This window comes from Harpia harpyja, chromosome 19, assembly GCF_026419915.1.
Source record: "Harpia harpyja isolate bHarHar1 chromosome 19, bHarHar1 primary haplotype, whole genome shotgun sequence".
Lineage (NCBI taxonomy): Eukaryota > Metazoa > Chordata > Aves > Accipitriformes > Accipitridae > Harpia > Harpia harpyja.
In genome coordinates, this window is record NC_068958.1 from 19,356,982 (window position 1) to 19,368,659 (window position 11,678).

The window sequence follows — 11,678 nt, forward strand, 5'->3', positions numbered from 1 at the left end:
CCCTACTTCTTGAGTGTAGAAGTCCTTGTGCTGACACGATATTATTTATAAAATATGTACAGGAAAGCGCTCGGGTACCTGTCCCACCCTCCAAGGTTGGCTGTGCGTGTCTGGCCAGCAGGAGCGAAGGTGAAAGACGGTTTCTCTGCCTTGGAGTCAGGAGGAGGAGGAGAATGGGAAGGGCTGAGAAAGATAGAGACTTCAAAGTATGTGAGCAAATATTTACAGGTTCCAAGACAAAAAAATATATCTACAATGTTGTCTTGGGGATACAGGGAGTCAGGCTTGAAGCAAAGCCCGCTCACAGCTCCATCTGTTATATTGAATTATAAAGACTATGGGTATTGATTTCCATCGGCTGTGCTGGCAGCGGGGTGCACAGCTCTGGCGAGCCCCAGGCTCGGGTGCTGGCAAGGGGCAGCTGGGACCGCTCCAGCCACAGGTTCATGCTTCTGGGGTTTTTGCAATGGTGCTTTCTCAGTATACTCAATTTTTGCAAATGAGGGCTCAATGCTTCTGCGACACTCCCTTGAGCGCCAGGGAAAGGGGATGCTAGCAGGGAGCGCGTTTCAGGGCAGAAGGGAGGAAAATATTCCAGTTTGGGGTTTCGCACTGGCCGCTGGCCTTTTAATGTGATGTGAACAAAGCAGGGGGTTTTGCTGGTGCTTGGGACAGGTCCCCAAAAGCTGACCAGCTCCTGGGAGCTGGGGAAGGGTCCTGGGCTCCCCTGCAAGGGGCTGTGTCAGTGTGGAAGAGTTTAGAGTGCTGTGTTTGCACCAGTGGGTGCAGGGGTGTCCCAGTGAGCGTGCCTGGGGCTGGGGGTCTGCACATGGGGGGGGAAGCTACTGCAGTATGTGCACAGCGAACTGCTTGTGCAGGGGAAGGTGTCGGTGCACAAGGGAGTGACTGCGTGAAATGAGACTGTGGGTGTGTGGGTGTCTGTCTTGGTCCCCGAGCTCGGCAGGTCACCCCAGTTCAAACTGTCCATGGTCTATGCAGGTGATACTTGGCTGGAAGAGACGGATGAGACCTCGGTCTTGCTCTGGGATACGGCAGAGGAGGCGTCTTCATCTCCAAAGGGGTTCTTGCCGCAGCAGATTGTGGTGATCATGCAATTACGGAACTGAAGGGGGGAGAAAAATGGAAAACGATGGTATCGGGGGGCCAGCAGGGCTGTGCTGCGGGACCAAGAGCCCCCAACAGCCCCTGAGCTTGCTGGTCCTGCCAGGCTGAGATTCACCCACTTCTGGGAAAGAGCAAGGTGCCTGTGGTGACCCCAGACGTGCTGGTAAGCCAAGGGCAGAGGCTCACCCTGCATGACGTGGGGCATCTCACCTGCTTGTTCATGAGGACGTAGATGATGGGGTTGTAGAGGGAGGAGCTCTTGGAGAAGAAGGCAGGCACTGACATGAGCGTGGCGGTGAAGTCCGCTCCCTTGTTGGTGAAGATCCAGAATGCCACCACGGCGTAGGGCGTCCAGGCCAGCATAAACCCCAGCACCATGAGGATCACCATCCGCGTCACCTCCTTCTCGGCCTTCTGGGTCGTGGCTGACTCCTGCTGCTGGGCAGCTGCCTGCGGGCAGGGCGGGTGGTGAGGGGCACCCCGCAGCTTTCCACGCCCGGACCATCTCCCCTCCCTTGCCTGAGCTGCCCACCCTGTCCCCGTTCATCCCCTCCCAACGTTACCTCTCGGACTTTGCAAATGAGACGCCCATAGGAGAAGAAAATGACCACGACCGGGATGATGAAGTGGATGACGAACATGTAGAGGACGTAGGACTCATTGTGGTAGTCAGGGTTGTGGGTGTAGTAGTCGGGGCCGCAGGAACACTGCATCCCCTCCGGCATGTATCTGCCAGTGAGAAAGGTTAGGATCTTCACCAGGACCCTCCCTGGGGGCAACAGGAGGGGCTCAACCTAGGGACCGAATTCTCAAAGGATGGGGGATGCTCGAAGAGTGGCATGTGTGTTTTGGGTGAGCTCCTCCCTGGCTTCTCCTCCGCACCCCAAGCACCCGGCCTCGCTGGCTCTGCAGCGCACGGCTCCTTCGGGGCCGGCACAAGCCGTGCCGACATATTGCACTTGGGCGCGTAGCATCGGTTTGTTGTGACACTCGCTCCCTCCCACGGGGAATGGGCTATTTATTTCCTTCCTACGTGGCTGAGCACTTGCCTGCTGGGAGCCACCTGCTCTCCCGCTGCGGATGGAGGGATGCCGAGTGGGGATGAGAGCCACCAGCTTGGTGGGTCCAAGCTCTTGAGGGTTTTGTCCACGCTGCTACACGGGGTGAAGGGATGCACAGCCTGTGTCTGCAGGGGGGCTGGCTCAAAGGAATGCAGCTCAGGTCTGCTTCGGAGCCAAGGACCAGCTGCCTGGGCAGGGATCCCAATTCAAGGCTAGACAGGGACCATCTGGCTATGCCTCATTGCAGGTGGATGGTAAAGGGACTTTGCTGCCCCAAAGCCACCTCCTGCATGTGTCCAAAGGGCTGGTAGGGGCTTGCTATGACCCCACAGGGCAGCTCTGCAGTGGGGTGTCAGGAGGGGCCGGAGCTGCAGCTTTAGAGAAATGACCTCCATCTCCTCAGCCTCCTCCCTTATGCGCCGGGTGGCCTTTGGCTGCTGCATTGGCTCCTGCCCAGGGGTGCGGGTGCGTGCAAGAGCCAGAGATGGGCTTCAGCTGCCTGGAGGGCACATTCACTGTAGCCTAGCGAGTAGCCTGTGGCTTGAGCAGCCAGCATTGCTTCTGTTTTCACCCCTGAATCCTGAGCCTTCACTCCCTCACCCCTCAGGCTCTGTCCCTTGCTCCACACAGAGGTGAGTTGCAGCGTGTGGCTGCAGCTGGCTGCACCGTGCTGGTCGGTGCTCAGGAGCAGCAAGGCTGGAGCAGGGAAGGGGACTGAGGGGCTGCTGTGTCCGAGCAGGGCATTTGTTGCGGGGAGCCGAAATGTGCTGCGGTGTCAGAGGCAGGACAGATGGGCTCACGGCGAGAGTGGGGCAGGGGTGCTGGGAAAGGTGCTGCAGGGCTCCCAGGAGCAATGCTGGGGTGACGGCACATCAGTAAGGCCAGGTTTGCCTCCCCTGAGCAGCCTTGCCTGCTGGCCTGGTCGTCTAAATGCTCTTTATGGTCTGCAGAGAGAAATGGGCTCTTCACAGCACGGGTGAGACGAGCCGTGCCTATCGAAGCCCCTCTTTCTCTGCAGAACATAAAGGACTATTGTAGCTGGAAATGCTGAGCCTGTGGCTGCCTCTGGCTAGGGGACACCAAACCGTCGTGAGACTGACAGCTGAGGTCCCATTTCTGTTCTGACTCGCCCCATTGCCTCTCTCAGCTGGAGTTTCGTGTCCTTTCCCACTGGGGTGTTTGCACAGCAGCTGGGGCTGCTGCTGAGCATCCTTTGACTCACCTGGACCAGCCAAAGAGGGGTGGAGCGGCACAGGAAAAGGCCATTATCCAGGTAAAAGCGATGCCCATCATGGCATGGGTTGCGGAGAAGCGGAAATTTCCCATGGGTTTGCAGACGACGATGTAGCGCTCTATGGCCAAGACGACCAGGGACCACAGGGCAACTTGGCCTGCGGGATGGAGAGAAAGAGAGAGCGTATGGTGGTGGTAAGAGCTTCTCTGGGCTTGATCTCTTCCCTTCGTGGTCTCATGGTTGCAGCAAAGAGCAGAGGGAACTGAGGAGTTGGATGAGCAAGGGTTAACCAGCATCCTACTTAATAACTGAGAATCTCCTGGCCATAACGTGCAAAAGGTCTGGGAGCGGAGCATCTGTGCCACAGAGGGATGCTGGTGATGGAGAAGGGGAACCATCATGGGGGTTTTAATAATCTAAAAATCAAGGGGGTGAATTCCACCTGGGCGCGAGGAAGCACAATTTCTGGTAAAGATACCAGATGTGTCCAAACCTGTTGATGCCTTTAAATGTGTATTTCAGGAGTCTTCCGCCAATGCTAGATCAGGGGGAGGTGTACGGGGGAGGCTGTGTGGGTGGGCATGCGTGCACATGTATTTATAAGGGATAATTAAACTTCAGGGGATTGGGAGCGTTTAGTTGGTGCTGTAAGCCTGCTAATGCCCCCAGCTGTGATAATCTGCTGATAACTACACCCTGTGCTAGGATTCACTGGAGACCTGCGGCTCGCACAGTGACTGCTTCCCATCAAACTTTCTTCCCTGTGAACAGGAGCCTCTTTCTTCTTTACTAGATACAACCATTGGAAGGGCAAATAATGCTGCCTGAAAGCCCACAGGCTCACTTGATCAGAAATGGTGCAGACCCATATGATCTTCTGTCTGCAAGACCAAGCCTGTCCTTGGCTTGGATCAGGACATTTAGCTTTGCTTTTGCCTTCCAGAATATCAATTTTTTTTAATTTTTTTTTTTTTTTTTAAATCAGCATCATTGTGGGAAATTGCCCCATTTAGGGGAAAAGAAGTGAAGTCCTCGCAGTGGTTATGGATGTCTGCAGCAAGGATTAGCAGTTGTCAGATCCATCACGAGGTGTTGTGTGGGCCTGGCTGGCTGCGTGGGCACGGGGTGCAAAATGAATTTTCCCTGTTTTGCACGGGGGCTTTCTGCAGGGCGAAGTGTTAGCGGCTCTCATCTCCCTGAGAAATGAAATAAGGAAGCTCCCAAGGGCACCCAAATTGGGTGCAACTGGGACAAGAGCTGAGCAATTGCTGCAAAGCCTGGGCCTGGTTTCCCTAGCTCTGTGCAACCCTGAATCCTCCTTCCCCTCCATGCTGCTGCTCTGCTCTTCTGGTTAAGAGCTGCCACATCTTCCTTTTGCCCCTAGATCAGCTGTGACCCCTCTCCTTGTCTTGAACTTTTTCTCTCCATGCCCGTACCCCTTTTGCGAGGTCCCTCTCCAGAGTGGTCTCTCTCCCAAAGGATGTCTCTTCTCTCCCTGAACCCTCCCAAACGCTTCACGTTTTCCCAGGAAAAGGCTTTTGGCAAAGATGACTGACATTGATTCAAGGACATGGTGTGATCATCCCCAGCAGGTCTCTGCTAACCGTGCAACTTCAGTGTGAGACCCCTTGCATGCACGCTGGGCAGCGTGGCCAGATGACCCCAGGCTTGATCCTGCAAACAAGGATCCCTTCCTGGCGTTCATTTCCTTGCAGCTGCCCTGCTAGTTGTGCGATGGGTGCTTCTTGGCATCGAGATCAAACTTGCATAAATCTCTCTCTTTATCCCCATCTTTAAGCCGCAGGGAAGCAGCGCCTTGCATGGCGAGCTCTGCCCCATGCAACGAGCTGCGACACCGCAGCGGTGTGGGAGATGGCTGTCTGCATGGAAGGGATGCTGCAGGCATTGCAACCATTCCGATAGGATGATGAAGGGGTGGAACTGGGCTCCTAAAGCCCTGAAGAAGCAAGATCGCCCACTGCCAAGCCTGGCCCTTAGACCCAAGCTCCCACCGCGCAGCCCTTACCTCCTAGCGTGGCGAAGAAGCCCTCCACGGCACAGCCGATGGGGCCGAAGACGAAGTAGCCATTCCAGGCAGTGTAGAAGGTGACCGTGAAGCCAAAACAGGCCATGAAGAGGTCAGCCACCGCCAAGTTGACCAAGATGTAGTTGAGCGGCTGCCGGAGCTTCTTGTGTTTGAAGGTGACCAGGAGGGTGAGGAGGTTGATGGGCAAACCGGTGGAGATGAGGAAGAAGATGTAGCAACACACAACGCGGTATTTCCAGGGCTCGGCTAGGTAGTACTGGGGGTACTCGAAGGGGCTTCGCACCACCCCTGTCTTGTTGGACATAGGCACGTAAAAATTAATACCTTCCGTCCCATTCATCCTGCCAATGTTATGGCAGCTGCTTTGCTTTTAAGGGTTTTTTTAAAAATCAAATGCTCTGGTTTTGTAATTAATTTTGCTTCAACCCCAATTAAAAAAAAAAAAAGGAAGCCCCACCCCCCAATGTTGAAAAATACCCAACTAAAAGATCCTCCCCCCTCAAAAAAAAGAATTAATTAATAAGAACAACAGTAAATCCCGAGGGGACGGGAGGTGGTGCGCTGCCCCCGCTCCGCCTCAAGGGCTGGCGGTGCCCGCGTGCCAGGGGAGGTTTTATACCCTTCGGCCTCCTCGAGGGAGCGCGGGGGGAGGCTGGATTAGGGGCTCGGCTAACTTTGTATGACAAGGGCAACGGGATTGAGAGGGGTTGATGGTTTAAGCACCCTCTAAGCAGCCAGTTGGCCCCAAAACCTGCATTAAAGCGTATTAATTGCCATTAAGTGTTTAATATTGTTTAAGGAGTTGGGAGGAGGAAGGGATGGGGTAGGGAGCACTTTGGAAGAGGGGCAAAGGCAGGAGGAGTGGTGGTGAGTTGGAGAGCGGCTGCTTTGGGCGATTGATGGGGAAATGGGTCCGTGGTCGGGTCCACAGCGGGTCACAGCCTTTGGGGTGTCCCTGGGTGGCTGAAGGACTCCATGGGAGTGTTTGGGAATTGGGGAGTGCCCAGATCTGCCCCACTGACCTTGGTGACATCACTAGGGGAAGACTGGACTGAGCTCTGCAGGTCTGAGCAGTTGGCTCAGCGCTGGCTGTTTGGCTGCTCTGTGCTTTGGGTGCTTGGTTCAATATGGATACATGTCCCCATCACAGAGCAAAACCAGGCTCTGCTAACGTGGCCAAGGGTCATCTCTGTGCACAGAGCTGGGTAAAGGTAGGAGGGGAAACTGCTTCCCATCCCAAAGGCTGCAATCTTGGTAAACACAGCATTTTGGGGGCAGGTCTGTATTACGCCCTGAATCATGCACCCTGGTTGTGCTAGAGTGCAAAAGACTGAATTTCCTCCTCTGCCTTTCCTCCTCTCTGGGCTAAAGGATATATGTTATTCAGCTGATCCTCCAAGGATTTCTGGCAAGGGAGTACACCATCCAGCAGGGATGGATGTGGCACAATCAGCCCCGCGATTCCCCGTCTCCCAGGGAGCTGCTGGTGGTCATTTCCCACCTGAGCCTCCTCCCCATCCCAGCAAGTGGGACACCAATCTGGGTTGCATCTTTGCAAGGATTGGCGGGGTTTAGGGAGGGTCCTTAACCACAGCTCTAAAACCAGCCTGACCAAGTGCCACTACTTGCTGGAGAAGCAGCACCTGAGTGCCCCTGGGGAGGGAAGGTAAAGCCTCAGCAATGCTGATGTCCTGAATTCCCTCCAGAGACAGTGCAGAGAGACCAGCACCAGCCTGTAGCCACATTGGGAGAGCAAGCAGGATGGAAAGAAGCTTCTCCCAGTCTCCTAGCACTCATTATGGGGCATGGGATCCCCATCCCAGCACACATGAGACTGTGAAACCCTTCTCAGCAGGGTTGGTGTCAGCCTGGAGCACCAATGCTCCATCTTATCCAAGCTCTTTCCCCATTTCTTCCTTCTGGGTCATGGGAGCTCCTTCTCCAGGAGTCCTGCCTAAGGCGCCTTAGTGAAGCTCTTCCATTAATCTCTGACATCTGGTGGCGTTAATGGCCCTGATCTGTTAATGCGGTAATCTGTTAGCCTCTTTCTCACCACTGCCCTCTGCCAAGACAAGGTGGATGGAAAAAGTTAGTGCTGTCTTGCTGGATGAATGAGATCTTCTGCAAGACTGGAGTGTCTCAGAGCTAGATGACAGGAGCGGAAGGCTAAAGGGTGTGGGTGGGATGAATGATGTCCTAATTGCTGACCTGCTGATCTGTCTGCAGAGATCCAAGAGGAGCAGAACTAGGACATGGTGAGAGTAAGTGGGTCACATCAGCCTCGGGTGCCCTGGGACAAGGACTCCCCATGGGATGTCTGTGCCTCTCAGAAGTATCTCACTGCATGTCCTGTGTATCTACCAGTCATGAAATTCCCAGTCTAGGTCTTCCTTGAGGGGAAGAGTTTCTTGTGGAGAAATCCCATGGCCTTACTTCTCATAAAGCTTTCCCTGGAGGTATTTCATGCCTCTCCTGGCCATAGTCAGGCTTCTGGATGTACAAAAGTTGGGAACATTTTTGCAGAATTAGTTGAATATTAAAGAAGAACCCAGAAACGCTAATACACATAAACAGATGTGCATCTCAATTCCAGTGTGTTCCTCCCAGCTTCCATGGCAGAAAGCAACTCTTTTCAGCTAAAAGATTTCACTATGATGGTCCACCTTCAAAAGACTTGGACCTTGCTGTCAGTGCCAGCAGCATCTGAAAGCTTTGGTGCTTCTCCAAGGTTTTGTATACAAACACAGTTATCTCATGGGAAAGTTAATTTTCATCTCCCAGAAAGTAATTTTCACCTCCCATCTCTGTGAGACTTTTGCCACATCTTTGTGGTGTTCCGTCTTCTAAAGAGTACAGAGTTGTACAAACGAAGCACAGCTGTGGGGAGAAGAAGTGAAATAACAGTTTGTTTTGGGTGGTGGGGGAAAGGATCAGTGGTATTTTTTCCACAGAGTTTTTCTCCTGGATCAGTGGACTCCCTCCACTCTTTCAGCTAAGGTATGGTGCAGATTCGGCTTCATATGTGGTACCCAGAAACCTTTCATACCAAGAACTGCCAACAACTGGACCAAGAGGACTTTCACCTGACCTTCAACTAGATCTGGACCAGGACCTTTCCCCTTTTTGGGAGCTGAATATGGAGCAGGTAAGCCCGAGTCACCTCTGTTGTGCTAACAGGGGGCTGTCCCTTCCCAGCTGTCCTCATGGACTCAGCTTTCTCCCCCTGTGAGCTGAGGCCACTGTTTCAGTCGACCTCGAGGCTGGTGGATTTAGAGCTCTCTGCAGGTCAGTGACAGCCGGAGCGATGCTGAAGGCCTCGCATAAACTCAGCGTAGGAAAATGACACCGGAGAGGATAGCTGGTGCCTCCACGACGTGTCCTGAATGCAACCTCAGTTCCCTCTTTGTCTCTGTCACAGAAATGGAAAGTGATGCCTTTAATTTGGTGTCTCTTAGCAGGGGAACTTTATAGGCTCTCTCCCAGAGAGCTCTCAATTGTCTTCTGTGCTGACTCTACAACAAAGAAGGCGATAGCAAAATTCAGGCCCTGTTTAATGCGAGAGGAGAGGCTTGCTTTCTTTGTGTTTGTCCTTAGGAAAAAGAAGGGGTTTCTTCCTTCTTGCAGGCTTTTTTCTGCTTTGCTAAGCTCTTTGAGATGAGATTGTCTCTTATTCATTGTTTGTCAGCACATTGCGTGACGGAGCCCTGAGCTGCTCTGGGCTTTCGTGTCCTGTGTAAAGCAAGAAATGATAATTATAATCAAATAACTAACTTGCACTGAGCTGATACAGTCGGTTCACTGGGCTCGAGCAACAGGCAGAGCAAACCACGTGGATGTGCCGGGGGAGGTGGGTTTCCCGGAGCGGTAGCAGCTGGGAGCCCTTTGGGGTGCCTCTCCCCATCCCTGTGCAAGGCACATCGTTGCTGCTTGGGCAAAGGCACAGGAGCGACTTGCCCAAGGGCACACAGGGAATGACTTGCAGAGTAAGGTGTAGAGAAACACAAAAGCAGTAGAAATCAGTCATGAAGCAAACATCTGTGCCTAAATTCTGGTGATGGACTAATGCACAGGACCTTAAACCTTGGCCATGAGCACCGATGCTGAATGCAAAACAGTGCTGAGCTCGCTTTTGTGCTTTTGGCTGGTTTTGTAACGTGCTGCCCTGAATCTCCCTTCTGGAGGGGCTTGTTCCTCCCTGGTGGGCAGGAGAAGAGGGAGGAAGGTGCAAATATTGCGGTGCCTCCCGGTACCCCAGCTGCCCTGGGAAGACCTCGTTTCCCCATATCAGATAGCAGCCACGCGTGGCCGCTGCGCTGAGCCGCTTACGCCGGGCTTGTGAGCTCCCTCACCAGGAAACGGGTTAAAGAAAGATAAAGCTGGAGTGCTATAGAGACCATATGGAGGGGAAGAAAACCCTTTATCCTGTAATTGGATTCGTTCCCCGGCGGAGGTGAGGCTGAGTGGAGCTGACAGGTCGTGATGGGCGAGGCGCTGCCAGCTGCCCCGTCCAAAGCAGGATGTGTGTGCACAAACTTGTAGATCAATCCATTAGAGTGGATCAAATAGATTTAAATGTGTGGCAGGGAGAAGGAGGGCACAGATGTATTTGCAATTTGGTTCGGTGGGCCCGTTCCTCCCCCAGCAGGGATTAACTCGGCCATGGCTGGCGGCTCCGAGGAGGCAGCCGTGCCCTCTGCCGGCATCCACAATGCTGGGGCTGGCTGCCTGCTGCAACTCTGGGCTTGCACGGTTGTGTCCATCCAGGACAAGGATCTGGTGGTGCAGAGGGAGGTTCTTTGTACTATGTCCTTGCTTCTGTCCCCAAAAATAAGGGTGCACAGACGCCTGTCTCCTGCCTTGCTCATAGCTACCCAAAAGGCTGCGCCCACAAGGTTTGGGCAGGAGGAACCCCACCTCCTGTTTTCCGTGCAGGTTCCCCTTCACAACTCCTCCTCCAGGCTCTCCCCACCAGCACAGCCTCGCAGGGGGTGGATACACCAGAGCCAGAAGGCAGCTGAAAAGTGGGGAGAGCTTCTCCACTGCCAACCTCATCTCATGTGCATGGTATTTGCAAGCAAGCAGGCCCCTGTCACCTCCTAGGCTGTTGCTCCTGCTGTTGATCCAGGTAACATCTCTACAATCACTGTAGGATTTCCTTGGAGAGATAGAAAGTCTTTGGGACCTGTCATTTTCTTGCCAAGGAGCTGAGCAATCCTGGCTCAGCTGTGAACCTGCACCGCTCCGTGTGGTGCTGTCAACACTTCTAACTAGGTGATAAACCAGGGCTGTAGCAGAGTAGGCAGGTTTGCAAGACAGTCTCACCAGCCACGCAGCACCACGGGACAAGCAGCCAGCACAGCCCCGCAAATCCAAGCAGCACAGGCACACTTCTCTGTATGTTAGCAGCTGTGCAAGGGAGCAAGCCATCCTCTGATGAGGGTGATGGCCGATGCAAGTGAGAAGAAGCTGTCTGCTCCTGTGAGATCTTCCTGTCTTGCAAACTGCAGTCAATCCCTTGCTGGATTTTGTTCCGGTTTATGGGCTATTTGAGCCAAGTAGGTGTTAGGCAGGAGTTAACAGGGAGAGCTGGGAGTCAGGGATCTATGTCCAGCTCTTCTCTCCAAGCTCTGCTTTGCCCAAGTAGTGGCAGGTGCTTAACTGCAAAATCGGAGAGGCAAAAGAAAGGCTTTCATTTAATTCCAGAGGGATGCAAGAGTATAGTACCACCACCTTTGTTCTGCAGCGTCCAGCAGCCCCTGCCGTGGCCCAGCTTTGAGAATGGCTGAGCAGTCAGAAAAGGGGGTTTAGGCAAATAGAAATAATCCAGCTCTTTTATTTTTAATTTGTAAATCTCATTTGAAGTTGAACCCTGTTATTCCTGAGGGCCTTATTGTGGATGTTTGTAGCCCTCTGCAGCGATGCTTTAAACATGCTGTTTCGTTTTGTCATAACTGGGTCAATTTCTTTTCGTTTCTAGTGTGGAGCCCTTGGTTTTCTCTGTGGAAGCCTGGAGACTGCTGTGACACGGCCAGCTGGATTATAATCTTTTGGGAAAGAGTACAGAGGAAATTTGGGGTTTTCTTGCTTGTTTTCTGCTTTCCAGTGGGGCTGCTCCCTGGTGCCTGGCTGGGCTGGCTCCTTGCTTCAATGTCCCTATGGGACCATGAACAGCCAACCTGGTGTTCCAGCTCCCAGAAAAGCCATGTCGTGG

The 11,678-nt window shown here is 53.4% G+C and overlaps 1 protein-coding gene across 1 annotated transcript; it reads right to left on the minus strand.

The window, feature by feature from the left end:
• Positions 1-200: 200 nt before the first annotated feature.
• On the minus strand, positions 201-6,055 carry LOC128154557 (green-sensitive opsin). The gene is made up of 5 exons (XM_052815360.1): positions 5,447-6,055; positions 3,409-3,577; positions 1,689-1,854; positions 1,336-1,575; positions 201-1,123 (listed from the first exon to the last, which is right to left on the minus strand). Exons 1-5 carry the CDS (start codon positions 5,805-5,807, stop codon positions 992-994), a joined length of 1,068 nt encoding a protein of 355 aa, XP_052671320.1. The 5' UTR covers positions 5,808-6,055; the 3' UTR covers positions 201-991.
• Between the last annotated feature and the right edge of the window lie 5,623 nt (positions 6,056-11,678).